The sequence below is a fragment of the Mauremys reevesii genome, linkage group 2, assembly GCF_016161935.1.
Source record: "Mauremys reevesii isolate NIE-2019 linkage group 2, ASM1616193v1, whole genome shotgun sequence".
NCBI lineage: Eukaryota > Metazoa > Chordata > Testudines > Geoemydidae > Mauremys > Mauremys reevesii.
The window spans coordinates 183,799,345-183,826,802 of NC_052624.1; the positions used below are offsets into that span (position 1 = coordinate 183,799,345).

At 43.2% G+C, this 27,458-nt stretch overlaps 2 protein-coding genes and 1 long non-coding RNA gene across 8 annotated transcripts in view; 1 reads left to right on the top strand and 2 right to left on the bottom strand.

The window, feature by feature from the left end:
* The window catches only part of ARMH2 (armadillo like helical domain containing 2), a 40,844-nt gene extending 26,591 nt beyond the window's left edge, over window positions 1–14,253 (bottom strand). For 2 of the 4 annotated variants that reach the window (XM_039527791.1, XM_039527790.1), the window contains exons 1-2: window positions 13,874–14,249; window positions 4,870–5,018 (exon numbers count right to left, since the gene is read on the bottom strand). In XM_039527791.1, the coding sequence (XP_039383725.1) occupies window positions 4,870–5,018; window positions 13,874–14,075 (351 nt within the window). In that variant the 5' untranslated portion in view covers window positions 14,076–14,249. Of the gene's footprint in view, window positions 1–482; window positions 540–4,500; window positions 5,019–13,873 lie in introns of those variants that run through there. The other 2 variants (XM_039527793.1, XM_039527789.1) reach the window with 2 other exon arrangements.
* On the top strand, window positions 654–7,735 carry LOC120399497. The gene is made up of 2 exons (XR_005595193.1): window positions 654–4,199; window positions 7,217–7,735. It is a non-coding gene; the product is annotated as an uncharacterized LOC120399497 (long non-coding RNA).
* Window positions 14,254–15,163: 910 nt separating the features above from the next.
* RIPOR2 (RHO family interacting cell polarization regulator 2) overlaps window positions 15,164–27,458 on the bottom strand; it is a 96,556-nt gene continuing 84,261 nt past the window's right edge. For all 3 annotated transcript variants that reach the window (XM_039522472.1, XM_039522474.1, XM_039522473.1), the window contains exons 20-22: window positions 25,686–25,769; window positions 23,709–23,799; window positions 15,164–18,085 (exon numbers count right to left, since the gene is read on the bottom strand). In XM_039522472.1, coding sequence (XP_039378406.1) covers window positions 17,985–18,085; window positions 23,709–23,799; window positions 25,686–25,769 — 276 coding nt within the window. In that variant the 3' untranslated portion in view covers window positions 15,164–17,984. The remainder of the gene's footprint in view (window positions 18,086–23,708; window positions 23,800–25,685; window positions 25,770–27,458) is intronic.

The following is a 27,458-nucleotide window of genomic DNA, read 5'->3' on the forward strand; positions in this document are numbered from 1 at the left end:
TTACAATGTGGTGCATGGGGACAGATTGTTAAAGTCTCATACTCTGGGAGATGTAGCAGTCTGGCAGTCACTGAGCAAACATACAGCATAAGCACTTGATAAAGTGATACTTAATTAATGCCTCATGGAACTGCTCAGTGCAATACAAATTTGAGTATTGTATAACTGGTTTTAGAAGTTATTTTGTCTCAAACTAGAATTAAAGATTAACAATTCTCTAGGCAAGCCTTTCTGGGTGAATTGTAAAATAAAATCTACAGCTGGGCTATTAAGATATAGAATCTAGTTATGGCAGTTCTGTCTGTAGAAGGGCGTGGCAGCATCAGGCTACACTCACATAGGATTTTCCCCACTGTCTTTCATGTTGCAAGTTGTATAGGCTAGAGTTGCAGTTCTGGCATGTAGTGAACTCCCAACAAAATAGCTATTTGGGGAATATCTTGCATGGATGGTGTTATGGATGGATTAATTAACTCCATTGTCACCTGCTGTTTCTGCTAAAGACTAAGCTGCATCAAGAGGAAATCTACAAGTGATTTCTGTGGAGAAAGGAAGATAGGATAAATATCCAATGGGAACTGTTGTTGATACCAGACACCTGTAATCACTTCCTGCATCTTATCCTAGTAGATACTCCTTGAATCCAGGTACACTGACCCCACTCTAAATACCTTGCCTTTTTAAGTAGATCAGCAGGTGAGACGGCAGTTGCTGCTAGCAAGCTCCCTCTGTCAAGTCCCCCTGCACTGTAGAGATGTAGGAGGACACCCTGACATTAGTACCTCCTTGCACAGCAAAGCAGGAGGCTCCCAGGAGCAGTCCCAAGGCAGAGGGCAGGAGTAGCCCTTGGCAGTGGCGGGAGGGACACCTAAACTGCTTGGCAATTGATAGTCTGCTGGCTGTCTGCTGCACAGGGGAGTGGGGAGCTGATGCGGGACTGCCAGTCCATCCTGGTTCCAAGCCCCCACCAGCTAGTTCCAATGGGCTGCTCTTCCTGCAAGCAGTGGACAAAGCAGGTGGCTGCCAAACAACGTTATAAGGGAGCATTGTGCAACTTTAAACAAGCATGTTCTCTCATTGATCAACATAACAATGTTAACTGGGATGACTTTAAGTGAGGAGTTACTGTATGTGTTTGTGTATATATTGGATTCGGCCCACGTAACACAACTGCATATGTGGCACACAATGGTAAATAGATTGAGAACCACTGCTCTAGTCAACTAAATTTTTCTATAGAACTGACAGCTATCTAGCTCTTGAAACAGAAAATACTCTGGGGGAGGGGTTTAATGTAGCTGTCAGTCTCACTTAAAATGAAAGGTAGAAACCATTGCTCAGTAGCAATACTTGATCAACAATTGATTTACCTTAATCTCTGCAGTGTGAAGGAACAGTGAATTATGTAATATTTCCCCAAGTTTATGGGGTTTCAGTCCTCATCTTTGCTATAAAGTAGCTTGCTTTTTCCCTTATGTACTCATCCTCAGTACACTGCAATAAGTATTTTTATCATGCACAGCAGTCCTGCATGGTTCTGTACATGCTAAACAATAAGTTCCCTCAAAAGAGCCCCAGCACCACCTGTCAGTGTGCTCCATAAGCTGTTTGCTTTACATGCCAGAGCACATCTGCTCTTCCTCTCACTTCAGAAGCCTACAAGCCCTGCTCCTTTCCCAAGTCAAGGAAGAGGTAGGACCTGCTTCTAGGGAAGTAGACCATAGTGAGAAAAATCAATGAAAAAGGGTTCTTGGCATGGTGGAGAGAGGTAGCTTCACCTGGCCTTTCCTTGCCCTCAAGTGGCTCTAAAGTACAGACAACTAACCAGTATTACCACTCTGAAATGTTTAATAGCGCATACATTAAAGCACTTATCTGAAGATCTCAAATATAGTCCCATTGATCTCAGTGGGAGTCATAGTAAAGATAATCAGGTGTTTGCACAATGAGAAGCAGTTTTCCTCCTCACACTTGAAAAATTTGCTTTATGGGATCTCCTACTGACATAATTTTTTATCTGAAAATGTGAGCTCTGTTTCTGAAATAAGTTAGCTTTAAAAATATTTAGTCATAATTTACCATTTGACTTTTTTCTCCAAAAAAGTAAATGAAAAAAACTGTCTGTACAGCTTACCTGTGTTAGAAAAAATGTACAAAATACCCACCTTTGTAGAGTCCCTGAATGTACTTGCCATACACCTCATGTATTTTCTTTATCTAAAGTAGCATATGTTATAAGGAGGGTAGAAACTGGCTTGTATTTTCTCAGATGTATGCAGCCTACCACAAGCAAGTTTTCAACAAGTTAAACATTTCAATCATAAATGAATGTTTAGTTTGCTTTTACAATTTGTGGTATTTTGGGGACAAATGTTTCACATCAAATACATCATGAAATAATTCAAATATCTTTAATTTTAAAAGACAGTGATCATCAGGAGAAGGCGGGGAAGAGAAGTAAGATAGAGCAGGCCAGCCTAACAGTGGTTACACAAAAACATTGGGGCAGGAGAGGGAGCAAATATTAATGCCTTTAAAGGTGAGAAGTGATGGATTGTAATACCACATTCATGCTCCTATCATAGCAATGGCTTGTTCATCTACTGTTCTCAAACATCAAGCAGCAGATCCTTAAAAGACAAGTGGTGTGAGCATAGAAAGCCAGTAGCACTGGAATCAAGGAGATGGTATCCAATATAGCCATGTTTTACAGCCTTAAGGCCTTTCAAATGCTCCTTCTCCCCTTTGATAAAACACTTTGGGATCTAGATGAAGATTTTGATATGAGCAAATTTTTAAAAAACACAAACCCCTCAACCCTACCACCTTAAAGTTTATTACCTGTTCATAAGCAATCAATGCATAGGTGTGTCTGTGGGGTGGCTATAGTTGCTCAAATGAGCCACTATGTTCTAAACAAGTTTAAGGCTAGATGTGCACATCTGGAAGCTCTGAGTTGAAACTTAATACAGTAACTCCTCACTTAGTCATCCCAGTTAATGTGTTATTAGGTTGCTGATCTATTAGAAAACGTACTCATTTAAAGTTGTGCAATGTTCTGTTAAGGTTGTATGGCTCGCCCCGGTCTGCCTATCTGCCTGGCTTGGGGGCTTGTCACGCTCTGCCCAGCACTGCTGTTGGGCAGTGGGGTTGGTGCATGGGGGCTTGCCCCACTCTGTCCGCCTGGCATTCCAGCTGGGAGTGGGCAAGCCCTCAGCCCCACTATCCAGCAGGAGCACTGGGCAGGCAGAGCCGGGCAAGCGCCTGTCCTCTGACCCTACTATGCCCCTGCCTCAAGCAAGCGTCACAATCATCACTGGTGAGTACAGTATTGTTTGTTTAAAATTTAAAACTTTATGTATGTCTTTGTCTGGTGAAAAAAATTTCCCTGGAACCTAAGCCGCCCTTATTTACATTAATTCTTATGGGGAAATTGGATTCACTTATTTCACTTGAAGTAGCATTTTTCAGGAACATAACTACAACGTTAAGCCAAGTTACCATATGTACTTTCAAAGGACTGTATCAGAACAGGTGCAGTTGTTTTGAAAACTTTCATGGGAGAGGTTCCCAAAGCACTTCCTACTTTATGAGCTGTACCCAGCATGTACAGCAGTGAGAGGGGACCTTTCCCAGAAAATGCTCTTCAGTTTATAGGGCAGGCATTGAGAGAGCCTGGCAACAGAGCCTCTGTGTCCCAATGTGATTTAAAAAGATTCACGGTCCTGGCTTTGTTCATTGGGACTATTTGTATGTGTAATTGTTTGGAGCATTCAGTCTTATGATGATTAACTCTTCAGGACAGGGGCTTTGTCTTTATACGTGTTTGTAAAGCACCTGGCATGCTGTGCACATTTTGTAAATCATAATCTCATGCTTCATGTTTTCAAGACCTTGCGCGCTGTCTCTTCAAATATCCTAGTTTATTGTAAAGGCATGCACCAAGGAGTGGGTAGCAGAGGGAGGCTAGCTTCCTGAAAGGTTCCTGAGCCAGTGCAGGGGAGAATAGATTTGGGTGGGTGGTTAATATTGATGTATCTTACTATTCCTTTAGAGTCTGATACTACCCATTTATTGTAATGTTAATAGGAGCAAGCCTTTTAGAAAGAAGCAATGTGCACTCCCCCAAGTTCTGCTGAATCAGTATGCTGACTAACGTCTTCACACATCACATCCTGTTGGGGCTACGATGCACTAAGGTCAGACTAACCCCTGCTCCAACATAGTATTCAAGAGAGTATTAGTTTGGAATCCTTTGAAGTGACTGTGCAGGGTGTGTCAGGAAGGGAAAGGAGGAGGAGGAAGGTTTTTAGTAAGGCATTGGCTCAGGAAAATGAACCTGATGGCAGATTACCTGTTCAGTAATGTAGTCCTGACTTTCCAGTCAGGGGAGAGGATGAAGAATGGATGAGCATAGGAGCTGAGCTAGGTCCTGTTAATTTTTTAAATTCCAAAATAGTTCTTGGGGGATGGGGAAGAGGAAGAGTGACATTATTTAATTTGTATTCATTTTCTTTATTATGTCATGTAAATAGTTCACGTTATAACAATCCTTGAGAGGGTTATTTCATTTTAAATAGCAGAAGTAAGTTGACCTTTGTGAAACCCCAAAAGGGAAAACAGTACTTCTGCATAATTATCGGGCCAGCCAGACCATTCCATGTGAGACAGGCTTTTCAGCTTTGTTTCCAGCATTTGACCTCCCAATTCATGGAGTATTCTGATGTATGGGATATTGTTGCAACAAAGGACAGTCAGAAGGTAACAAACCCAGAACTTAACCACCGTAATATGGTTGCTAGCTGGGGATGAATTTTCATCTTCAGTGAGACAAACAAAAAGAACATCAGCAAGATTCAGATCTTTTACCTTGTTTTGGTTACTGTAATTTATATAGCAAATACCGCACAGCCCTTGGAGCACCAGGATCCTCACATTTGCTGAAGTATCTGGCATGTGCAAGATATCAATTAGGTCCTGGATGTATTCTGATGCATAAATTCCAGCATTTGGCCCACCTGCAATTGAAAAAGTTATCTTTATCTCTAGTAGGTCATTGGCTAGTTAATCATTTGCATGTACATTGGAAATTCTGAGCTAAGGCTACCACAGAACCTTTAAATTAGTTCCATTGTGTTAGAACACACCCAATCCATTGCGTGTGCCACTAAGGAAACTACTGTATAGGTGAAGGATAGCCATGAGGCTGAGGCCCTGTCTACAGTGGCAAGTTTGTGTGCAGTAAAACAGCTTTGAGCACTGTAACTCCTGAGGTGTACACACATCCAAGCCACTTAGTGCACAGAAACTGCACACATTCAGCGCTCTTAAAAAAACCACCCCGACAAGAGGCGTGGAGCTTTCTGAGGTGCCAGTGTAGACACCGTGGTGACTACAGTGCTGCAATTGGCCTTTTGAGGTGTCCCACAATGCCTGTTCTCACCTCTGTCAGCCCCACCTCATAAATTCCTTTGAAAATTTGAAAGTCCCCTTTGTGTTTGCTTGGTGATGCGCTGAGACCACTGCACACACCTTTTCAGGTGGCCATGCCTGCTCCATGCACTAGGTGATCCCCCACTTGGAGCTGCTGGACCTCATTGGTATTTGGGGAGAGGCAGTGCAGTCACAGCTGCGCTCTGGCTGTAGGAATTATGATACCTATGGACAGGTTTCTAGATACATGATAGAAAAGGGCCATGCCGGGACATGGTGCAGTGCAGGGTCAAAGTGAAGGAGCTGCGGAACGCCTACCACAAGGTGCGGGAGGCAAACCACCATTCCGGTGCTGTGCCCACAAGCTGCGGTTCTACAAAGAGCTGGATGTGATACGTGGTGGTGACCCCCCCCACTGTGAAGGACCCTGTGATTACTTCGTTGGTTTGCATGCCAGTTGTGAGTGGACCAAGTCAGGAGGAGGTAATCTTGGATGAAGAGGGGCAGGGCCGTCCTTACCCATATGCAAAGTACGCAGCTGCATAGGGCACCAGGAAATTTGGGGCACCAAATTTCCTGGTGCCCTGCGTAGCTGTGTGCTGCCCCAACTGTGGCTCTAACCCAGGGCCCCCTCTCCTTCCCTGTCCAGCCCCACTTCCCTGAGCTCTGCAGCGGGGCCAAGGCTGCACTTACCAGTGGTGAGAGTGCAGGGATCTGGCCACAGCCACGCTGCTGGTGAGTGCTGGGGGGGTGGGACCTGCTCCTCCCTCTGCAGAGGCCTGGGGCCAGCCTGGGCATGCCCCACCCTGCGGAGGCCTGGGGGCCTGCTCCTCATGCCCCCCCTCTACATGGAAGCTTGGGGCCAGCCCCCCTGCTCCCTTCACCCCATGGAGGCTTGGGACCTGCTCCCCTCCATGGAGGCCTAGGGCCGGCCCCCCCGCTCCCTCCCTGGGGAGTCTTCTCCCCCCCCCCCCCCCCGGTTTGCTTGGGACTTGCTCCTCCCCACGGAGGGCTGGGGGCCAGAAATGCATGCAGTCAGGAGCTCTTTTCTACCCTGGAGGAGCCTAGCCAGTCACAGTAGTCGGATCTTGGTGAAGTGCAAACAGGAGAGGAGGCCCCTGGTAAGTGGATCTGACTTTGGGAATTGCTGAAGCGAGTTGTTGGGGGCAGGAGCGTTGCAGAAAGGCTTGTATCCCACCTCATGCCTAGTCTGAACGGTCAGAACAGCCTGTTGATACTCCCTCACTTCATGGGGAATCTCCCTCAGATCTCCAGGAAACTCTCATGGAGATATTGGGCAATCTGCTGCCACAGGTTCCTCAGCAGAGCTGCTTTGTTTCTTGCCCCATTAATGGTAACTTTCCCACGCCACTTTGCTGTCATAGGGCAGGGGGGGACCATTGCTGCACACAGGCTAGCCGCATAGGGGTCAAGGCGGAAGCTGCAGGCTTGGGGAAGACCCTCCCTTGATTCCCTGCTCGCCCTCAGCAACAAGATATCTTCCATAGTGATCATCTCCTGTGGAAAGTGTGGGGACAGGAATGATTATCAGGCCCACCCTACAGTGCTGGCTCTCCCAAGTGCCCAAGAGCCTCGTGCCTAATATATAGCCGGGTCCGGGAACAGTGATTTACCCTGGTCTTGTGGCTTTTGTGTGCTTGCCTGGGGTCAGCCAGTTAGTGACAGGTGTGAGAGTACTGGCTGCGTTTTAAAGTACTGAAACAGTGTTGTCTGTGTTGCAAACAATACTGCTTCTGTAAAATGTTGCATTTAAACTTCACAGAGATGACCGTGGGAGCACAGCCTTCCTCTTTGTTATCGGCGGCAGAATGGTTGCAAAAAATTAGGAAGCATCCAAGAAAAACTATGGAGAACTTGATGCATGAGGTTGTGATACATTCCACCACCAAGAAAAAGGAATTGAAGGGGTGGTGGGACAGAGAAGAGGGACTGAAAAGAGAACGTGGCAGACCAGAAAGAAGCCATGGAGCAGCTCTTAACAGTTATGGAGTACCAAGTGGACATGCTCCAGGCATTCCTAGCTCTTTAAACCAAGCACCTCTGCACTCGCCTTCCCCTGCAGCTGCTGTTGCAAAACTTTCCCATGTGTGCGCCTGTGCTGCGTGCCCCCTACCCCCCCCAACACACTCTTATCAACCCCCTGGCTCCAGTCTGTACCTGCAGCATTCCACTCCTACCCTGTCAGTCCAGCCCTGTGGACTCCCAGTACTTACTGTGCTCAACGCCTGTCTCTCTGCAGTTTAGTCCTGCTGGAGTACAGCACCCATGGCTTTGTACTCCAAAGGAGAAGGTTGGGTATGATCCCTGGCCATACACAAATCTGTAGCCATCCCCAGACCTCTCTGCCTCTTGAGACCTTCCCTTCCCCCATTCCTGTCCCCGCTGATGATTTTTTTTTCATTTGACTCTTTCCTCTGCTTGTTGTCTTTGAATAAAAGCATTGTGTTTGTTTGAAAGGAAAGCAAGCTTTAGTCTATTAAGTGAAAGCAAAAAGAGCACTGCAAACCAACATACAATTATGTTAAGGCCCCTTCTTGCAGCAGGTGCACTAATCCTCTCCTTACAAGCAGTGCAGTCCGGAGCATAGCAACACACATTCGTGGCTTTCAGCTTCAACTTGCTGTCTCAAAGCATCCTGATCCATTATAGCCCCCTGCTGTGCCCCTCTAATAGCCTTGGTCTCTCGTTGTTCAAACTTAGTCTCCAGGTGCTGAGCCTCTGTGGTCCAGCCCTGAGTGAAGCTTTCACCCTTCCCTTCACAAATATTATGGAGCATACAGAACCTGTCTCTAAGCATATGAATATTGTCATTGGCCATGTCCAGCTTCCCCTACGGGCATTGCCAGGGGCCTTTTAGATGGCCAAATGCACACTCCAGACATTCTGCACTTGCTCAGCTTTTTGTTGAACTGCTCCTTGCTGCTGTCAAATTGCCCTGTGTATGGCTTCATGAGCCACAGCATTAAGGGGTGGGCGGTGTCTCCCAGGATTACAATGGGCATTTTGACTTCCCCTATGGTGGTGATCTGGTCCGGGAGGAAAATCCCTGCTTGCAGCTTCTTAAACAGGCCAGTGCTCCAAAAGATGGGTGGGTCATTCACCTTTCTGGACCAGCCTATGTTAATGTCTGTGAAATGCCCATGGTGATCCACAAGCGCCTGGAGAACCATTGAAAAATACCCCTTGTGATTAATGTACTTGGTGGTCAGAATTGGAATGTCCTTGCCATGTATTGCTCTTCCGCAGTTAAGGAAGCCCATTTGTTCAAAGCTGTCCACAATTTCACTCATGTTGCCCAGAGTCACAGTCTTTCAGAGCAGGACGCAATTAATGGCCCTGCACGCTTCCATCAACACGACTCCAGCAGTCGACTTCCCCACTCCGAACTGGTTAGCAACCGATTGGTAGCACTCTGGAGTAGCCAGCTTCCACAGTGCAATTGCCATGCACTTCTCCAGCGACAGGGCAGCTCTCATTCTCTTGTCTTTGTGCCACAGGGCTAGGGCGAGCTCATCACACAGTCCCATGAATGTGGCTTTCCTCATCCAAAAGTTCTGCAGCCACTGCTTGTCATCCCAGATGTACATGACAATGTGATCCCACCACTCAGTGCTTGTTTCCCGAGCCCAAAAGCAGCGTTCCACTGTGGTCAGCACCTCCATGAATGACACAAGTGTTCTTCTTGTGTTATAGCTAGTACGCGTGGTGAGATCAATGTCACGCTCCTTTTGCCTTTGTAGTTTAAGGAATAACTGCTGCCACGCGTGACATGTTGGTCAGTGCGAGCAGCATTCTGGTCAACAGCTCGGGATCCATTCCTGCAACCGGACAGAGGCAGGGCAGGGTGCGCAGTACACAAACTGTTGAAAGATGGCCCCAAATGCGGATGGAAGCACAGGGATTGCTGGGATGGGAAGCAATGCATTATGGGGCATTGGGACAGGAGACAGGATGCCCTGCAACCTTTTCCGCCTTCCCACAAGTCTTAGCAGCAAAAGAGGTGCTCTGTGGGATAGGTACCCAGAGTGCACCGCTCCGAATAGTGCTGCAAGTGTGAACACGCTATTGTGCAGGCAGCTGTCAGTGTGAACACACAACAGTGGTTTTCCTTCGGTGCTCCCTGAGCGGCGCTGTAACTGCCAGTGCTAGTTCTTTGCAAGTGTAGATGTGCCCAAAATTGTAGAACTGGGAGATGAAACATACAGGTGCTCTTCCTCTCTCTGCCACACACTTGCTTTGTGACCTTGGTCAGGCCACTTGTACCCAGATCCTCAAAAACATAGGTACCTAACTCTTACTGATTTCAATGGCAGTTAGGCACTTCAATTCCTTTGAGGAGCTGGGCTTTAATCTTTCAATGCACCAATTTCAGTGTCTGAAACATGGGGCCAATATTTGCATATGACCACAGGGGTGTTGTGATTAATTAAAAATGTTTACAGAGCACTCGAAATATGCTGTAAAAGTGCAGAGTTGGATTTATTACAATATATTAGCCCAAGAATCCTATATACTTTTCAAATTTAATACACAAATTAAAAGTATCCTATGTAAGAATTAGCAATATATATATTCAGTGATAGTCACTTGACACATCCTGCGTGTGTATATACACACGCTACATCTAGTCTATATGTAAACTACTTCCTGTACATACTGTAGGCTGTTTATGGTTTGTGTGGTAAATAAATAGGGAACACATTTATGGAATGCAGCTGTGTTACAAAAGCAACACTACTTAGCAGATGAAGAGAAGAACTTGATATCCAATTAAACTGCAGTGGGAATTTAGTTTGGCAGGATAAAATGGCCAGTGATAGAATCGGAATATATTGGGCCTGCTTTTCAAAAAGCCAGGCACACCATTGTGCCTCTTCATTGGGCAGCTGGCTCACTTTCCTTCTCACATTGCTCATTGAAATAACTCCTCTCATTGCCTTAAAGGAATGGGGGGCCTATCTGCTTCTATGCTGTGGTCCTAGTGTGTCTTACTTGAACTGTGCTCTGATGAGCTTGGGCTCTCAGGTACTCCAAACCCTACAGGTTTGCCAGATTGGGAGTTAGACTCCCCTCAGATCTCAGATATTTCAGCACGGTTTGTTTGTGCAGAGATTTCAGCATAGAAACAGCTGGCCCCTGATTTTTTTATAGTAGGAAATAAGGGTACTTAAAAGTAGTATAGGGGAAGAGGCGTTTATTTACTGGCAAATAAGGCCAAGTAACAATGAAAGTTAAAATTTAAAAAACCATTCTACCCAAGGCATAACATCTGAAGGCCTATGCATTATACATACTCACTCCCTTCCGTTTTGGTTTTTATTTTGTTTAACACTTCCCAGGAATTTATTGGTTTTTGTTATAAAAAATGAAGAGAGGTGAAAAATGGTGCAAAAAAAGTCTCAGTTTTCTGGGTAAATATTGAGGCTAATGTTGGGGGGATGGGAGGACAGAAAAACAGCAACAATTAGCAAAAAGTAAGGATATTGAGAGTAAAAGCAGCTTAATGCTGTTTTATTTCATGAACTGGTAACAGTACGTACACATGCACATGTATGCATCTATATGTGTGTATCTTCCATTATATTGCCTTACTTTAGCAGACAGCTTCACATTTTCACTTAGATTAATTTATTATTAACATCTACTTAATGTATTGGATTTTCTTAACATAATCAGTATTTTCATGTACGTCAGTGATCCAAAACTTGAGCAAAAACTGGTAAAAAAACAAATAATAGCTTTTGTAAAACCTGGGAAATTTTCCATAAAAATCGGTAAAAACTGAAAATGAAGGGCTTTTATTATACTATAATTACTTCTTGGAAGGGCTACTGAAATCCCTTGGTATTTGGCACTGAGTTGCCTAACTGAGGCATGTTGGTCTAATGTGTTTGTTTTCCAGATTGCACATGTATAAATATGTTCATCAGCAAAAAGGATACACATTGCATTATTTACTGTTCTTAAGTGGTATTTCTGCATGTGTGTTACTCCTGAGGACATTCTGCACCAAAAAAATAAAAATTCTGCACACAATATTTTAAAATTGTGCAAGTTTTATTTGTCAATTAATAAAGAAAGAGGCTCCAGCATGGCAGTGTGGAGCACAGGCCACGGGCTGTATGAAGGTGGGAGATAACCCTGCAGCACCCCCACCCGCGGGACACACTCAGTGGTGAGGCTGCACCTGACACAGCATAAGGTATGGACTACACCCTGGGGCTCTGTGCCAGGCACACCAGGTGTGGGGCAGGCAGGCTCAACCAAGCAAGATCCAAGTGTGGAGGGGCTCAGTGTGGACGGATAAAGGTGTGGGGATGAGAGACTTCTGTGTGGGACAATCTAGGTGCAGGGAGGTCAGTGGGGGGCGGGAATCTGGATGCATAGAGGCTCATTGGGGTCAGTGTCATGGGGTTTTGGATGTGGTGACTCAAGGTGGTGTGGGAAGGGGGCTCATTACTGGAGGTTTGAGTGCAGGGAACTCAGTGAGGGGTGTGGTCTGGTTGCAGGGGTTGAGATTCAGTGTGGGGGCTTCAGGTATGCAGTGCTAGGGGGGTTCTGGATGTATGGGGTGAGGGTCAGAAAGTCATTTTTTCCTGTGGGGAAGCAAAGAAATCTGCAGGGGACATGAATTCTGCACATGCACAGTGGCGCAGAATTCCCCCAGGAGTAGTTTGTGTTTTTTCAGAACTGCATTTGATATTGGGGGCTAGCAACTTGAAAATCTGCTGAGCCTTTGAGCTGCTTACAGTCTTGTTCTTTAATCTGATTCTGATATTTATCATCTGTATTTCCTGCTAGAGGGCATATTTATCACACATTATTTTTCCTTTTTTTCAGAACAATAGCACATTGCAATTCAAAAAAAGGATTTCATGTCCTAAAAAAACAATTGGGGTCTTTGTCCAAGGAATAAATGCTGAGAAGGCAACTTGTGGCATCAATGTGACTACTAAAATGCAATCTAGTTACATAAGGGTAAATCTGTCACTGCCCCCTCTTCTCTCTCCTACTTCCCTTTCACCACCATTCCCCCTCTGTCCAGGCAGAATTCACTGCATGCTGCAAAACCAATGTGGTATCATTCAGGAGTGGCAGTAGTGAGACAGAATTTGGGGATCTCAAACCAGTTGTGAACAGCTACATGGACTAGCCATGTAATCCAGCAACACAGGCAGGTTGAAGGAAGAGTTGAGAGCAGGCTCAGTAATGTTACCGGTCCACCAGTCATTCCCATCAAAGAGCTGCAGCTCAGCTTCAGAGAACATCTTCCCCCACAAACTCATCAGGTCTCTCCAGTGCCCAGTCTGGTTGATTGGGCTGTGCAGTGGGGTCAGGATTTGCCATTTAATGCAATGAAACTGTCCGTGGCAACAGATGGAATAGACTGGAAATAACCTCAGAACAAGAACCACTGTGTTGCCTTTCTTGCAAATGACAGGTATCAGAGTGGTAGCCGTGTTAGTCTGTATCAGCAAAAACAACGAGGAGTACTTGTGGCACCTTAAAGGCTAACACATTTATTTGGGCATAAGCTTTCGTGGGCTAGAACAGAGTAAAAGCATCTTTTTTAGTGGCAAAAATATTCATTTAAGTGAACATTTTAAAATGCAAATGTTACAAGTCATGGTGATTTACGTGGGTTCTTGGGCACTGTTGTTGCATAAATCCACTGACTGCTGCCAGTCTTGCTTCTGAACTTGGCTGAGCTATTCTCTAGAAAACTTGGCCAGATTGCAGAACACATGATGAGTGAGTTACATGTAAATTTTCTGTGGAAAAAATTGTATGATGGAGACATCATGTTCATTAGATCTCTCATTCCATGACTGGCCTTCCTATTCCAGATTCTAGATGGCCAAAAACCTGACTTTCACTGAACCACTTTCTTTTTGAGTTTTTGGCTGACTTTACACTTCCAAAGTAATAGAGTATCTGCCAGCAGTGTGTACTTGGATCACAACATACCAGTAACTTTTCTCTGTACTTTTTCTAACATTTAGAAGGAGGAAGGTCTCCTCTACCCACAGTGGTACTATGACTTTAATTAAGATATCACATTTTTGAACATTGATGGCAACTGATTATGAATATTTCTGACAATTACAGTAGGCTTGCTGTCTGGCAGGCTCAAAGAACCCCTTCTTTTCTTAAAAAAGCTCACTATATTATTACTATTTATCCTTACAGTTCATACAGTTTTAAACTGTAGTGCAGTGGTTCTCATACCCTGGGGATATGCAGAGGTCTTCCAGGGGGTACGTCAGTTCATCTAGATATTTGCCTAGTTTTTCAACAAGCTACATGAAAAACACCAGCCTTATTTTAGCACATGTATGAAACCGTAGGTTTAAATTATACTGAAATAGCAAACAAGAAAGCAGAAGAAATATTTCAACAAGCCAGTTTGCCTTGTTACCTGTGTACGCTAGCAGTCCAATATTTTTTGCAGCTTGGGCTCTCTGTTCCAGGGGTAGTTGTGTATTCCTCACATTGGTGCCATATCTAACAATTTTTTGCTTATGAAAAATGCTGCCAGTTGGATTGTAGGGCTCTTCCTTCACAGAAGAAAAAAAGGTTTTGATATAAGTTTCATAACAAGCTCGGAGCTTCTTAAACATACTTTCAGGGACTCCTCAAGAAGTTGTCCTTAATGACTTTCTTCAATGTGTGTAGAAATCTGTGTGCTCTGAAATTAAATAGGAAACAGCTGGAAAGCAACAGTATTAATTCTGATTTTGAAGAAAATCACTCAGGTTAGTAACTAAGCAACACTTTAGAATAAAGTTAATAAACAGAATGAAAAATGGAAGCAGCTCTTTGTTGTAACACAGAATCTGATGACATCAGAGGATTTATTTTAGCAAATGAATGTTCTATGCCCTAATGCCCCCATTTCATTGTAACACATCATCTTCAGATGTCTGAATGTAAATGTGTTCTGTTGGTTTAAAACAGGGGTTCTCAAATGGGTTGGGACCCCTTAGAGGGTCACGAGGTTATTACATGGGGGGATGCGAGCTGTCAGCCTCCACCCTATACCCCACTTTGCCTCCAGCATTTATAATGGTGTTAAATATATAAGCAAGTGTTTTTAATTTATAAGGGGGGAGTCACACTTAGAGGCTTGCTATGTGAAAGGGGTCACCAGTACAATAGTTTGAGAACCACTGGTTTAAAACAATGTGTGCAGCATGCTATAACTAGGGGATGTAAGCTTATTTTGTAGTAGGAAGGGAAGGTACAGAAACCAGACACAAGCCTATTATATTTCCAAAATAATGTTTTTATTTAAAACACGATTAAAATAATTTCTCATTTTGCTTTGCAGAAATTCAGATAATACCAATCACATAATAATTACCCCCCACCCTGGGGCTAGTGTTGTGAAAAAGCTCTACACCTTAAATAAATCTGTCTTGAAATGCCTTGTGTACGTGGTGGGTACTGGAGACTAGCATTAGAGCAGAGGTAGGCAACCTATGGCACATGTGCCAAAGGCGGCATGCAAGCAGATTTTCAGCAGCACTCAACGCTGCCCAGGTCCTGGCCACCCATCCAGGGGGCTCTGCATTTTAATTTAATTTTAAATGATGCTTCTTAAACATTTTAAAAACCTTATTTACTTTACATACAACAATAGTTTCGTTATATATTATAGACTTATAGAAAGAGATCTTCTAAAAACGTTAAAATGTATTACTGGCACACGAAACCTTAAATCAGAGTGAATAAATGAAGACTCGGCACAGCACTTGTGAAAGGTTGCTGACCCCTGCATTAGATCATTGGCTCCACATTTCTTTGACTTCAGCTAATTATACCCCTCCACCTTTCCATGCTGATTTTTCTTCCCTTTGTTTTTTCTGCCTTTTTTGTATGTGTTTTTGGTTTTAATAACTAAAACAATCTGTCACTATAGTGTCTCTTGGCCAGCAGAAAGTTAGGGCTACAAATCTAGTCACCCATGAAAAGGCAAAAGAGGAAAAAAAACAAGCTAGCATTGCAGTTTTTGCCATTGAATTCCATGAGAAGCTGCAGTACTGCATATCTGCCACCATGTTGTGCTGCATACATTAACAGCATACAGGGGCCCAGCCCCATTCACATGTTTCCAAGGTCTCCTGGATGTAGTGAAAACCACAGCACTTAGGTCAGTGGCACCCACCAGACGAAAAAGGTTTGGGACCAGACGACGAGCCACGGAGGACTGTGGCGACGGACGAGTATCCGCCGAAATGCTGCCAAGTGGCAACATCAGTAGGCGTTGCTGCCGAAATAGGCAGCATTTCAGTGGCGATGCCTCTGGATGCTGCTGCTTGTCGGCGGCATTTCAGTGGATGCTCATCCACTGGCCATTACACGGGCATACTTAGACACCCCAGCAGGCACCATGGCGCCCGCGGGCACTGCATTGGAGACCCCTGACTTAGGTAGTGTTGCACCAAGGTTTAACCATGATTAGCTGACATGATGTTGAATGGGACTTCCCCTTGGCAACGCTGATCGCAAAGTACTGGATAGCATTGTTATTTAACTAGACCTTTCAAAGTTGTATCTTAAGTTTGTAGTGGAGAGAAGACCTGTCAAAACAGAACTATTAATCCCTTCCCCAGATGTACTTATGAAATACCTTCATGATAGGACATGAGTACAACAGTGAATCTCTCCTTGCAGATTGTTTCCTGGGAGACTGCACAAAGGGAGCTGCCACAAGTAGCAAACTAAGACCTTAATTAACTATTTGGGGGATTTGCCCCAGTGCCAGCCTGAAGGGAGTTGCACCATTGGGAACTGAAGCTTTTCTTGTCCACAATGGATGGGCTCTGCTCTGGGACAGCTACAGAGATTAGTGGCCACCGATGGCTGGTGCTGGGGGCCAATTTCCAGTGTAGACAAAAACCTGAGAAATGTGTATTAAGGTTATTTAGTCCTCAGAGTGGAGAAGGTTGAGCACACACATTTTATAGTTTGGACCAATGTGGTTAGTGATTAAAAATATTCTTTATTATAACTTAAATGTGATAGGAAATATGAGTACAAATGCCACAAAACTAGAAGGCAAAAAATAAGCAACTGTCAGAACAAAAGAACATGATGGGAGAATCAGCTCATGCAGTAGCTGCGATATAAAACCCATGACATGGTTATTTAACCTTCTGTAAAAAGAGCCTATTTCCTTCAGTAAACAAGTAAATATTTTAGACTGTACAAATGCACCTTTAATTAAAGGAAGAATATATATATATATATATATATTTATAAATATACAGCTGTATGTACATTGTTGGTAACATTCACAGTCAGAAAAACTGTCTGCCAATGTATTTGGCGCACAAGGCTTCTTTTTTAAGTGAACTATTGGTGATCATTTTCTGTATAGTCTATCAGAAGCTGGATCTTTTAATTAACATCTAAGTAGTATTTCATGTCAGATCTACTGCAGTACAACAATGCTCTTCTGTTAAGTTAACAGAAGAGGTGAGTGTAATTTAAGGGCTGTAATCAATAGTTTGAAGCACTCAGTCTTTCATACTTGGAGTTGGAGGGGGAGGAAATGCTTTTATTTGCACCCTGTCTTTAACAGCTCCAAGGTCCTCTTTAGTTTGCTTTAATTCTTCATATTGAAATTACTCTATAGCAAGCTGCTATGCACTAGCCAGAGTGCACGTAACTCACTCCTTCTTGTAACCTAGGAAACAAAAACGGCTTCAGGGATTCATGCAATTGTATTATATTCACTTTTTCTTTTTGAACAATGAGCACATGTAACCTTCCATTTATTTCTATAAAACCTACGTAATTGCTTGATAGCACAAGCAAATCCCTGGATTAATCATGGTTCATTACTGGAGGGTGAGAGGGAGGAAATAAAAGACCAGTGCAGAGGCATTTAAAATGAGTCAGTGAAATAACATCTCCTGGGGTTTACAGCCTGTTGTTTCTGGAGACAAAACTTGATTTGAAGAAACTTGATCTATATTTCATCAGTAAAATAGATCTGGGTAGCTGAGTTTCAGTCCATGCTGCTATAATGCTGTTAGGAACCCTGCAAGGTATCCAACACTTAGCGCAATGTGGAGAGAAAGCAGCTTTGTAGCTCCACTTGGTTTGCTCCCTACTTTTCCTTTTTAGATGCAGCATCACATTTCAAGCATACACAACAACTACTTCAATAAAACAAGTGCAAAATTGTGTAAAAATATTAAGATGCTGAATTCTAAAATCTTATAGAAGTTTGCTGAGACTGATTTACTGCAACTACATCATTTACTCTGAAGCACTTGAAGAAGCATTGTCTTCAACATACAACTGTTCCATCATAAGCTAGGAAGAAAAGCCAATAGGAACTCAATAACTGGAATTTACACTTTTTTTTTCTTAAAATGTCTGTAAGTTGCTAACTTTCAGGACTTTCTTTAGCATTCTTCAAAAGGTGGTTTGTTTTTAAAGCTGTTAAATTACAGCACCGTTCCAGTTAATGTGAACAGTCATAATGACTGTTAACTGTTAGGTAGATTATCTTGAGTCTAAAAAGCTGTGGCAACTTCAGTCCCCCGACGGCCTCCAACTTTAACAAATTCCCGAGGAAATTTATCCAGCTGCTCATATGCCAGTCGCCCATCTTCACCTGAACACAAAACAGTAAAGTATAAATAAAACATTGCATCATTTGTGTACACAAAATCCTACACCCTGCACTCCTTTCTGTGGAAAGAATTGCTTTGCTGATGACTTTTTCTATAGGAATTTTTGTATGTTCAGTGCAAATTAAGAAATTAGCCACAAAAATTGAGCATGCTGTGAATGTTCAAACTATTCCTTAAAAACTGTTACTCTGCATTGCTGTGGTAGTAGATAATTTACTTGCATAAATATGTTGGAACACCATTGCCTACTCTTTTCCACTATCTGTCTTCTCAAAAAGCTATCTTCTATCAAATGTTTTTGCATCGTATATAAAAATTCTTGCTATCACTTTCACACCACATTTTCAGAGGAGATGGATTAATACGTACTAGGATGGTGGCCAGAGTGTAATTTTTAAATTTTATTTGTACAAGCAATCTACTAAATTCACTGATGGTGTAGTAAGGATTCAGTTTTATATGAAATTATGGGCACTTAAATAATCAAAATAAATAGGCAAAGGAAGGATTTGAGTAAATTAAAACATGATATACTCTCTCATCTTTAATGAGAGCTACGGATCTGTAATAAGGAGTATGGATTTGCAGATGGTCTGAATAGCATTACAAAATGTTTGGGCTAAGTGGTTAAGATTAGTTTGGAGCAAAGATGAAGCAGGTGAGCCTTGTGATTATGTGATGCTGTTTGCACAGGTGTACTGCTAAATGGTCTGTGTCTTTCCAAGCTAAGTTTACCTTTGTCACAAATAGAAAAGAGTAAGCAGTGATTTTGCTGTGTCTTATCAGCTTTCAATCTAACTAATATTTTGCATGTGCTTTCAGAGAAGTGAAGGAGGTCTCCATGTGCCATAAGGCAGGTCAGAGTGGCAATGTTATCTTTTACGCAAACAACCCTGGGTTCAGGGTTTTTTTGGTGTCCCAAACAATACCATATCCAATAACAGAATTAATTCTTGGTGAGCCAATAAGAACGTCCATACTGGGTGAGACCAAAGGTCCATCTAGCCTAGGGATCGGCAACCTTTGGCATGCGGCCTGTCAGGGAAATCCGCTGGTGGGCTGGGATGGTTTGTTTACCTGCAGCCTCCGCAGGTTCGGCCAATGGCAACTCCCAGTAGCTGTGGTTTGCCGTTCCAGGCCAATGGGAGAGATGGGAAGTGGCGTGGGCCAAGGGATGTGCTGGCTGCTGCTTCCCATAGCCCCATTGGCCTGGAACAGCGAACCAGTGGCCAGTGGGAGCTGCGATCGGCCGAACCTGCGGATGCTGCAGGTAAACAAACCGTCCCAGCCCGCCAGCTTTCTCTGACGGGCCGTGTGCCAAAGGTTGCCAATCCCTGATCTAGCCCAGTATTCTGTCTTCCGACAGTGGCCAATGTCAGGTGTCCTAGAGGGAATGAACAGAACAGGGAATCATCAAGTGATCCATTCCCAGCTTCTGGCAAACAGAGGCTAGGGACACCAGCCCTGCCCATCCTGGCTAATAGCCATTGGTGGACCTATCCTCCATCAATGTATCCAGTTCTTTTTTGAGCCCTGTTGCAGTCTTGGCCTTCACAACATACTCTGGCAAAGAGTTCCACAGGTTGACTGTGCATTGTTTGAAGACATATTTCCTTTTGTTTGTTTTAAACTTGCTGCCTGTTAATTTCATTTGGTGACCCCTAGTTCTTGTGGTATGAGGAGTAAACAACACTTCCTTATTTACTTTCTCCACACTAGTTATGATTTTATAGATCTCCATCATATCCCCCATTAGTCAACTCTTTTCAAAGCTGAAAAGTCCTGGTCTTATTAATCTCTCCTCATATGGAAGCTGTTCCATACCCTGAATCATTTTTATTGCCTTTTTCTGTAGCTTTTCCAATTCCAATATATCTTTTTTGAAAGTGGGCGACCAGATCTGCATGCACTATTCAAGATGTAGCTTATCATGGATTTATAGAGGCAATATTATATTTTCTGTATTACCTATCCTTTTCTTAATGGTTTCCAACAGTCTGTTAGCTTTTTTGACTGCACTGCATACTGAGTGGATGTTTTCAGAGAATTATCCACACTGACTCCAAGATCTCTTTCTTCAGTGGTAACAGCTAATTTAGACCCCACCATTTTATATGTATAGTTGGGATTATGTTTTCCAATGTGCATTACTTTGCATTTATCAAAATTGAATTTCATCTGCCATTTTGTTGCCCAGTTTTGTGAGGTTCCTTTATAAAACTCTTTGCAGTCTGCTTTGGACTTAACTATCTTGAGTAGTTTTGTTTTCCCAGATCATTTATGAATATATTGAACAGTATTGGTCCCAATAAAGACTCCTGGAGGACACCACTATTTACCTCTTTATGTTCTGAAAACTGACCACTTATTCCTACCCTTTGCTTCCTTTATTTTAACCAGTTACTGATCCATGAGAGGACCTTCCCATGACAGCTTACTTTGCTTGAGAACCTTTGGTAAGGGACTTTGTCAAAGGCTTTCTGAAAATCTAAGTACACTCTATCCACTGGATTACCCTTGTCCACATGCTTGTTGACCCCCCTCAAAGAATTCTAATAGATTGCTGAGGCATGATTTCCCTTTATAAAAACATGTTAACTCTTCCCCAAAAAATCGTGAAGTCAGGCTTACCGGCCTGTAATTGCCGGGATCGCCTCTGGAGCTTTTTTAAAAATTGGGTTCACATTACCTATCCTCCAGCCATCTGGTACAGAAGCTGACTTAAATTATAGGTTACATACCACAGTTAGTAATTCTGCAATTTCACATTTGAGTTCCTTCAGAACTCTTGGGTGAACACCATTTGATCCTAGTGACTTATTACTATTTAGTTTATCAATTTGATCTGAAACCTACTATAATGGCACCTCAGTCAGGGACAGTTAGTCAGATTTGTCACATAAAAAGAATGGCTCAGGTTTGGGAATCTCCCTCACATCCTCAGCTGTGAAGACCAATGCAAAGAATTCATTTAGTTTCTCCCCAATGGTCTTATCCCCTTTCTGTGCGACTTTAGCATCTCGATCGTTCAGTGGCCCCACTGGTTGTTTGGCAGGCTTCCTGCTTTTGATGTGCTTAACATTTTTGCTGATACTTTTTGAGTCTTTGTCTAGCTGTTCTTCAGATTGTTTTTTGGCCTTCCTAATTATATTTTTACACTTCACTTGCGAGTTTATGATCCTTTCTGTTTTCCTCACTAGGATTTAACTTCCACTTTTTAAAGGATGCCTTTTTGCCTCTCACTGCATCTTTTACTTTGTTGTTTAGCCACAGTGGCACTTTTTTGGTTCTCTTACTATGGTTTTTAATTTGGGGTATACATTTAAGTTGAGCGTCTATTATGGTGTCTTTAAGAAGTTTCCATGCAGCTTGTCAGTGAGTGTGAGAAACTGAAAAGAGTGTTTGAAGAACTTGTGTAACTTTCACTGAAGTGGTTCATGTAGCCTCATTCAAAGACTCAGCTGCTCTGCAATAGTGGGTTTAGGTACTGGGTATCTCCATGGGAAAGAGTCTGGGCAAAAGGAATCTCCCCTTCCCCACTGACACAGAGTAGCTGCAGAGCTGCTTTTAGTGATTACTCCAGCTTAATGACTGACTGAACCCCATGAGGAGGCAGAATGGAGGGATCTACACAGTTGCTCCCCACCTCCAATTAATCTGGCCCAGTAGATTTAACAACCAAGAGGCCTTCACATCCACAAAGGTGGAGGCTGGATGTGCCCCTCTGTGCCTGATCCTGCATTCTTTCATATTCAAAACTTCTGTGAACATCAGTTTCAGGTGCATAAAGAATGCTGGATCAGATCCTCAGCGTGTTTCTCCTTTATTAAACACTAGTACACCAGTGCCACTTGGTTAGTGAGAAGTGAGTGCACTGTTACAAGAGAAGAGACACTATTGTGAAAATCACTATGGTGCAGAGGGTCACAAAATCAAAGAGCTTCATGATAGCCCTCCAGAGGGTGACCTTGGTGTGGGTCAGGGGAATTTAACTCCTTGCAACATGTAAAAAAGAGGCTGTGACCACTCTTCCAGCTCATGAGCTAGCATAGCAATAATGGGGGACAGAGCAGCACTGCCGGCAGGACCCCAGTTTGTCACTCTCCCTCTTACACTAAACAGTATTTGCTCATACAGTCTGTATGCATGCAGAGTGAATTTCATAGAATATCAACTCTAAGATTTAGCTAGTTCCTTGTGGCTCATAATCTCCCTGCTCCCCGACAAGGTTGCCAGTATAACCGTTATAGCTGTGGCCCCAGGGTACTCTGTGGCAAGGTGTCTGGACCCTGGGGAAGCGGAGCTGAAGTTCTGTTGCAGCTTCATTTAAATTAAGAAAAGTTTTTTTAATGAAATATGGAAATATTCCAGTCAGTGCAGAAGCCCTAGTGGTGGTAGTATCTGTATTACATTTTAAGCTGTTCCCCACATTTTCACTTTTCAGAATGCTGCTGGGGCTTTTTAAATTGACATTGTACCAATGCATTGCAGCAGCTATCTGGTGGAAAGGAAAGTTTTGCCAGCTGAACAAAGAACAGATCAAGCTTTTGGCCTCTGAGGAGGTGTGGGAGGCAATCTGGGGTTGGATGTTCCTGCTGAAATGATCACCATTGAAACAGTTAACAATTAACGCCCTGCTGAGATGAAAAGGCCAGTTTACATCTCACAGATTTATTGTTTCCAGTTGTCTGCAGACTCAAAAAGACCATCAGTACACACTGTTCATGTTTGGAAGGGTTTCTTCATAGCTGCGAGGGCTAGAGATACAATTTTCTTAACAATTAAATCTTTGATTCTGGAAAGAAGTTCAGCAGGAGGGATTGGATTCCCTGGCTGCAGAACCCTAGCATACCCAAGAGCTCTGGTTATTAATACCCCTTTTCTTTCTCTATACTTTTCCCCACCCTATATACATTGATCTGCAAGGTAAATGAGATTGACTTGATTGCTCTTGCTTTCTGTCCCAAGGTTAATTCTATTTGGGTTTGAGAAAAGAAGGCCAAATTTGGGGCTATATAGAGGGGTTAGTAACATGCTGGTTTGTCATGGTGAGTATATGTCAGTGTAATTTACTGGCTGAGGGCACAAGGGGCAGAGTTGTAGGGAAAAAACCCCCACCAATAGGGCCACATTAGAAGATGTAAGTTAGATCAAGGTTTCTCAACGACTGGTCCATAGACTGGTGCCAGTCCCTGAGATCTCCCTGACAGAGTTTACAAAAGCAGCAAGCTGGTCTCTGGTATCAAAAAGGCTGAGAAACACTAAGTTATAAAACCTACCCCTTTTCTCATTTTACTTTGCACAGGGTAGGCCTTTATGGAATTTTTAATATTTGTCGTCCAGGTTGCCAGCAAGGTATTTCTGTTAGGGTCAGTGCCTTCTCAACCATTTTTAGCTTCTCTTCTTCCTCTTTTTTGTATGATTTCCCCTCCCCCCCCCCCCATTTTGGTCCAATTTCTTTTGGTTTCTTTTTCTTTCTTTTTTTTAAGCTGTTTGAGTCTACAGGTCCAGTTGTATTTTTATTGTCTTAAAATGTGTATGCTTCTTGGCTGTGTTAATTAGATACTGTATATAACAGTAAAATAGACCACACACACAACTCACCAAGAGAGAGAAGGGTTTCAGATGCTACTTTTCTGATTTCTTCATTATCCGATTGGCACAGCGTAACTAGCATTTTAATACTTTCAGTAGCCTAGAAAGTGAAAAAAACATGTGTTGACATTACCAGTTACTATCTATTCGTATTCTTGAGTGGGTATACATAAACCTCCTTCTCCACATCTCTCTCCCACCCCAAACACATACAAACAGTGATTTGCATCTCCGTGTTTGAACTCAATTTGTTACTTTCCCAGAGAGCAAGGAGTAACACTTCTGATGCAAAAATCTCAGACCTTTGGACAAAGCAACAGTTGTGATTGCCCTTGCCATGGGTGCTACAACTGTGAAAGTGGTGATGAGTGGAACAGAGATGGGTGCTGTCCCATCACCCCAGAAAGAAGGTGTTTAAAGGAACATAGATTATGTGGCTCCAAAATATGAGATGACATTCTATTTTTTTTAAAAGTTTAATGTGATGTCTTTTTCGAAATAGCGATTCTCTTCTTCTCTTCTGGTTCTTATATACTTCACCCATCACTGTAGTATCTGAGCACTTTCCATTTGCACATTAAGCAACATAACTATCTGTCCTGGTTCATTCACTCCCATCTCCTCCCCAGGAGGAGAATAGCAGAAAAACCAGACAATGGGGTAGGGCTAAGGTTAGGGTGGGTGTGGAGGTCAGCTAAGAGTAAAATCTCAAGTGTTTCCATTTTCCATTATAGGCCGGTTCTTCACAGATTCATAGATTTTTAAAGGGACCATTAGATCATCTGGGGTGACCTCCCGTATAACATGGGCCTTTAAATTTCACCCAGCTACCCCTGTATTTAGCCCAATAACTTGTGTTTGGCTAAACCATATCTTCCCAGAAGTCCCCAAATCTTGATCTCTTGGTAGTTTGCTCCAATGGTTAATCAGCCTCACTGTTAAAAATATGTTTCAGAGTAGCAGCTGTGTTAGTCTGTATCTGCAAAAAGAACTGGTGGCAGAGGGATCACCACTCAGTAATGTCTCTATCTCATGAAATATAACTTTTTTTTTGGATGGGGCACCTACTGGAGCTACCTAACTTCAGGGACCATATGAGGGTTCAGGGATTGAGAACAGCTAGTATGTCTCCATCTCTCTCTCTCTCTCCCCTCCCCCTTTTACATTTTTTGGTTATGTCCATTATCATTTTGCTCAAGAAGCCAATTTTTTTCCCCTCTACCAAGACTCTGTACTTTTTTTTTTCCCCCATGTAGGACATACCCTCTATCGCCTAAGAGAAATAAGATCCTTTTTATCAAGGCACAAAGAGACAGATGCCTAATGCATAGTTAATCATCATCAGAAACTGATTGCTTTAAAAACCAAGATTCTAAACAATTCAGGCCAACAAGCCATTTGTAAAATATCAGGGCACAAAATACAAAATAAAAAGCAATGCTCATGTTGCTGCTGCTGTTTGCATCTTGCTGTATGTGCATCTCTGTGCTCAAGAGGCTCTATTGCAGGGATTCTCAAACTTCATTGCAACACGAGCCCCTTCTGACAACAAAAATTGCTACATGATCTCAGGAGGGGGGGACCAAAGCCTGAGTGAGCCCACCTGAGCCCCATTGCCCTGGGTGTGGGGTGGTGGGGGGGCAAAGCCTGAGCCCCAGTGCTTGGGGTGAGAGGAAAATCTGAAGCCCAAGGACTTCAGCCCCAGGCAGGGAGTGTGTAACCTGAGCACCGCCGCCCAGGGCTGAAGCTGAAGCCTGAGCTCCCCCACCCAGGGCTGAAGCCCTTGAGCTTTGGCTCTGGGTGGTGGGGCTTGGGCTCCAGCCCCAGGCTCCAGCAAGTCTAAGCCAGCCCTGGTGACCCTATTAAAATAGGGTCGCAACCCACAGTTTGAGAACCACTGATCTACTGAATAGAATCTTTACTTTGTTCTCCCATGGAAGTTCAAAGCAAGAACAAAGTTCAACAATTGATTGCATCACATTTTACCTGAAGGCATTTCAGTGCCATGCAAGCTGCTTTCTGTAGGTGGAGGTTAGGCTGTGTTAGCACTTCACAGTAGTAAATTAAAGCCTGGAAAACAGAAGTACACCAATTAAGATGTTTTGTAGCTGTGTTGAGGAGAAAAGTGAAAGTAATGTATGTATCGCTACATTTCCAAACATGCAAAACCAAATTACCTAACAATGTGGATACAGGATTGAAAAGGAAAAATCATCATGTATTGGGTAATTGGATGGCTCTGGATATGATAATGGAGTATGTCATTGATTGGCCTCTCTGAGAAACTTCCATCAAGGGCACCAATTATTGTTGATTGCTTTAATGTGCACACTTTCTCACTAAGAACTGGACCAAGACCACTAGCTCTTCCCATGAATACATCACAAAACTTGGGCTGGATTTCACATGAAGTAAGTGGGTCATGACTGAGACTGAACTGCTCTCTCCCTTTTCAAGGTGGGCCCTCTAGGCCCAGGGGTGGTAATGACTTTGGTCACTGGTGACCTAGGCTGGATTGGAACTCAGAGAGAATGAAAATGACTATCAGAAGCTGCTAAACCGAGTTCACAGCTCAGTTCTAGAAATGTTCCAGTCACTGCTAAACAAACAAGAATCTGCGTTAGTCGCAAATCTCAAGAGCAGGCAGCTCCTAGTGAATTCTAGGGTGTTTTGATACAAGCACCATGGCGCCTTTTCCCTTTAGCAGTTAACCAGACATAAATGCAGCAGGCCTGTGCTAGGAGAAGAGGACATTTTTTTGTCCATTGCAGAAGAGGAGCAAGGTAGCACAGAGCACTGATATTGCACAATTAGAAAATGAGGAAGGATAAAATAGAGAGAGACTGAGGAAAGAGAGAATAGAGGGACAGAGGAAGATGACCAAAAGGAGAATGAGCATTTTTCTTCCCCCTTCTTTTGCATTCCGTCATTTCCCCCGTGACACTAAGCACCTCTGTATTCACACCCTCCACACTCTTATAATAATCTTAGTACAAAACAGACCTTCTGAGGTATCATTTGAAAACTAATAACTGCCTGATTAATATTCTTGTGCATACACAAGTAAAGGTATACGCTAGGCTTATGACTAAAGTGTGTTTAAACCAAGCATTTCAGGGGAATTGGTAAACAGGTCTGCACTAGACAAAGGAACATGTTTTCCCTACCTGTGAGTTACTTCCAAAGTATTCTGAAAGACAATGAGAATGTATTTACATATCACCTAAACAGATCCATCAAGTTAAAGGGTGGAGGCAAACCTCACGCTAAGAAGTGGGGTAGGAGACATCCAGCAGGAGAAGGAAGCTTGGTCTGGGTTTTACTTGTCAAAGACTACATTGCAAAAGGTTTACTAGTCTAAAAACGGTGGGTGGGACTTCAAGCGATAAGCAGTTGAATCAACTGATTGTATACGATAGTACTGTGTTATAAAAGTGTACAGAGTGAGCTCTTTTATGATATGCTGGTGATTAATATCATGTGAATTATATGCACTAACACTATATAAGGCATTACTGATACTCATTGATATTAGGCTTTCCAATCTGGGGAAAAACAGGTTCCCTCCCAGGCAGGAGAGAAAGGAGCTGTTTATCTGTTGTGATGAGGTGTTCATCCCACACACCAGACCTCAGGGGATTAAGGTAGGCTAGATGGGCCAACTAACTGCATAGGCTGCACCTGGAGGGAAGCCAGGGCTCCATAATGCTTAATTAAGGATGAAGCTCACCTGGGCAGGAACAGGCAGGGCTTCTATAA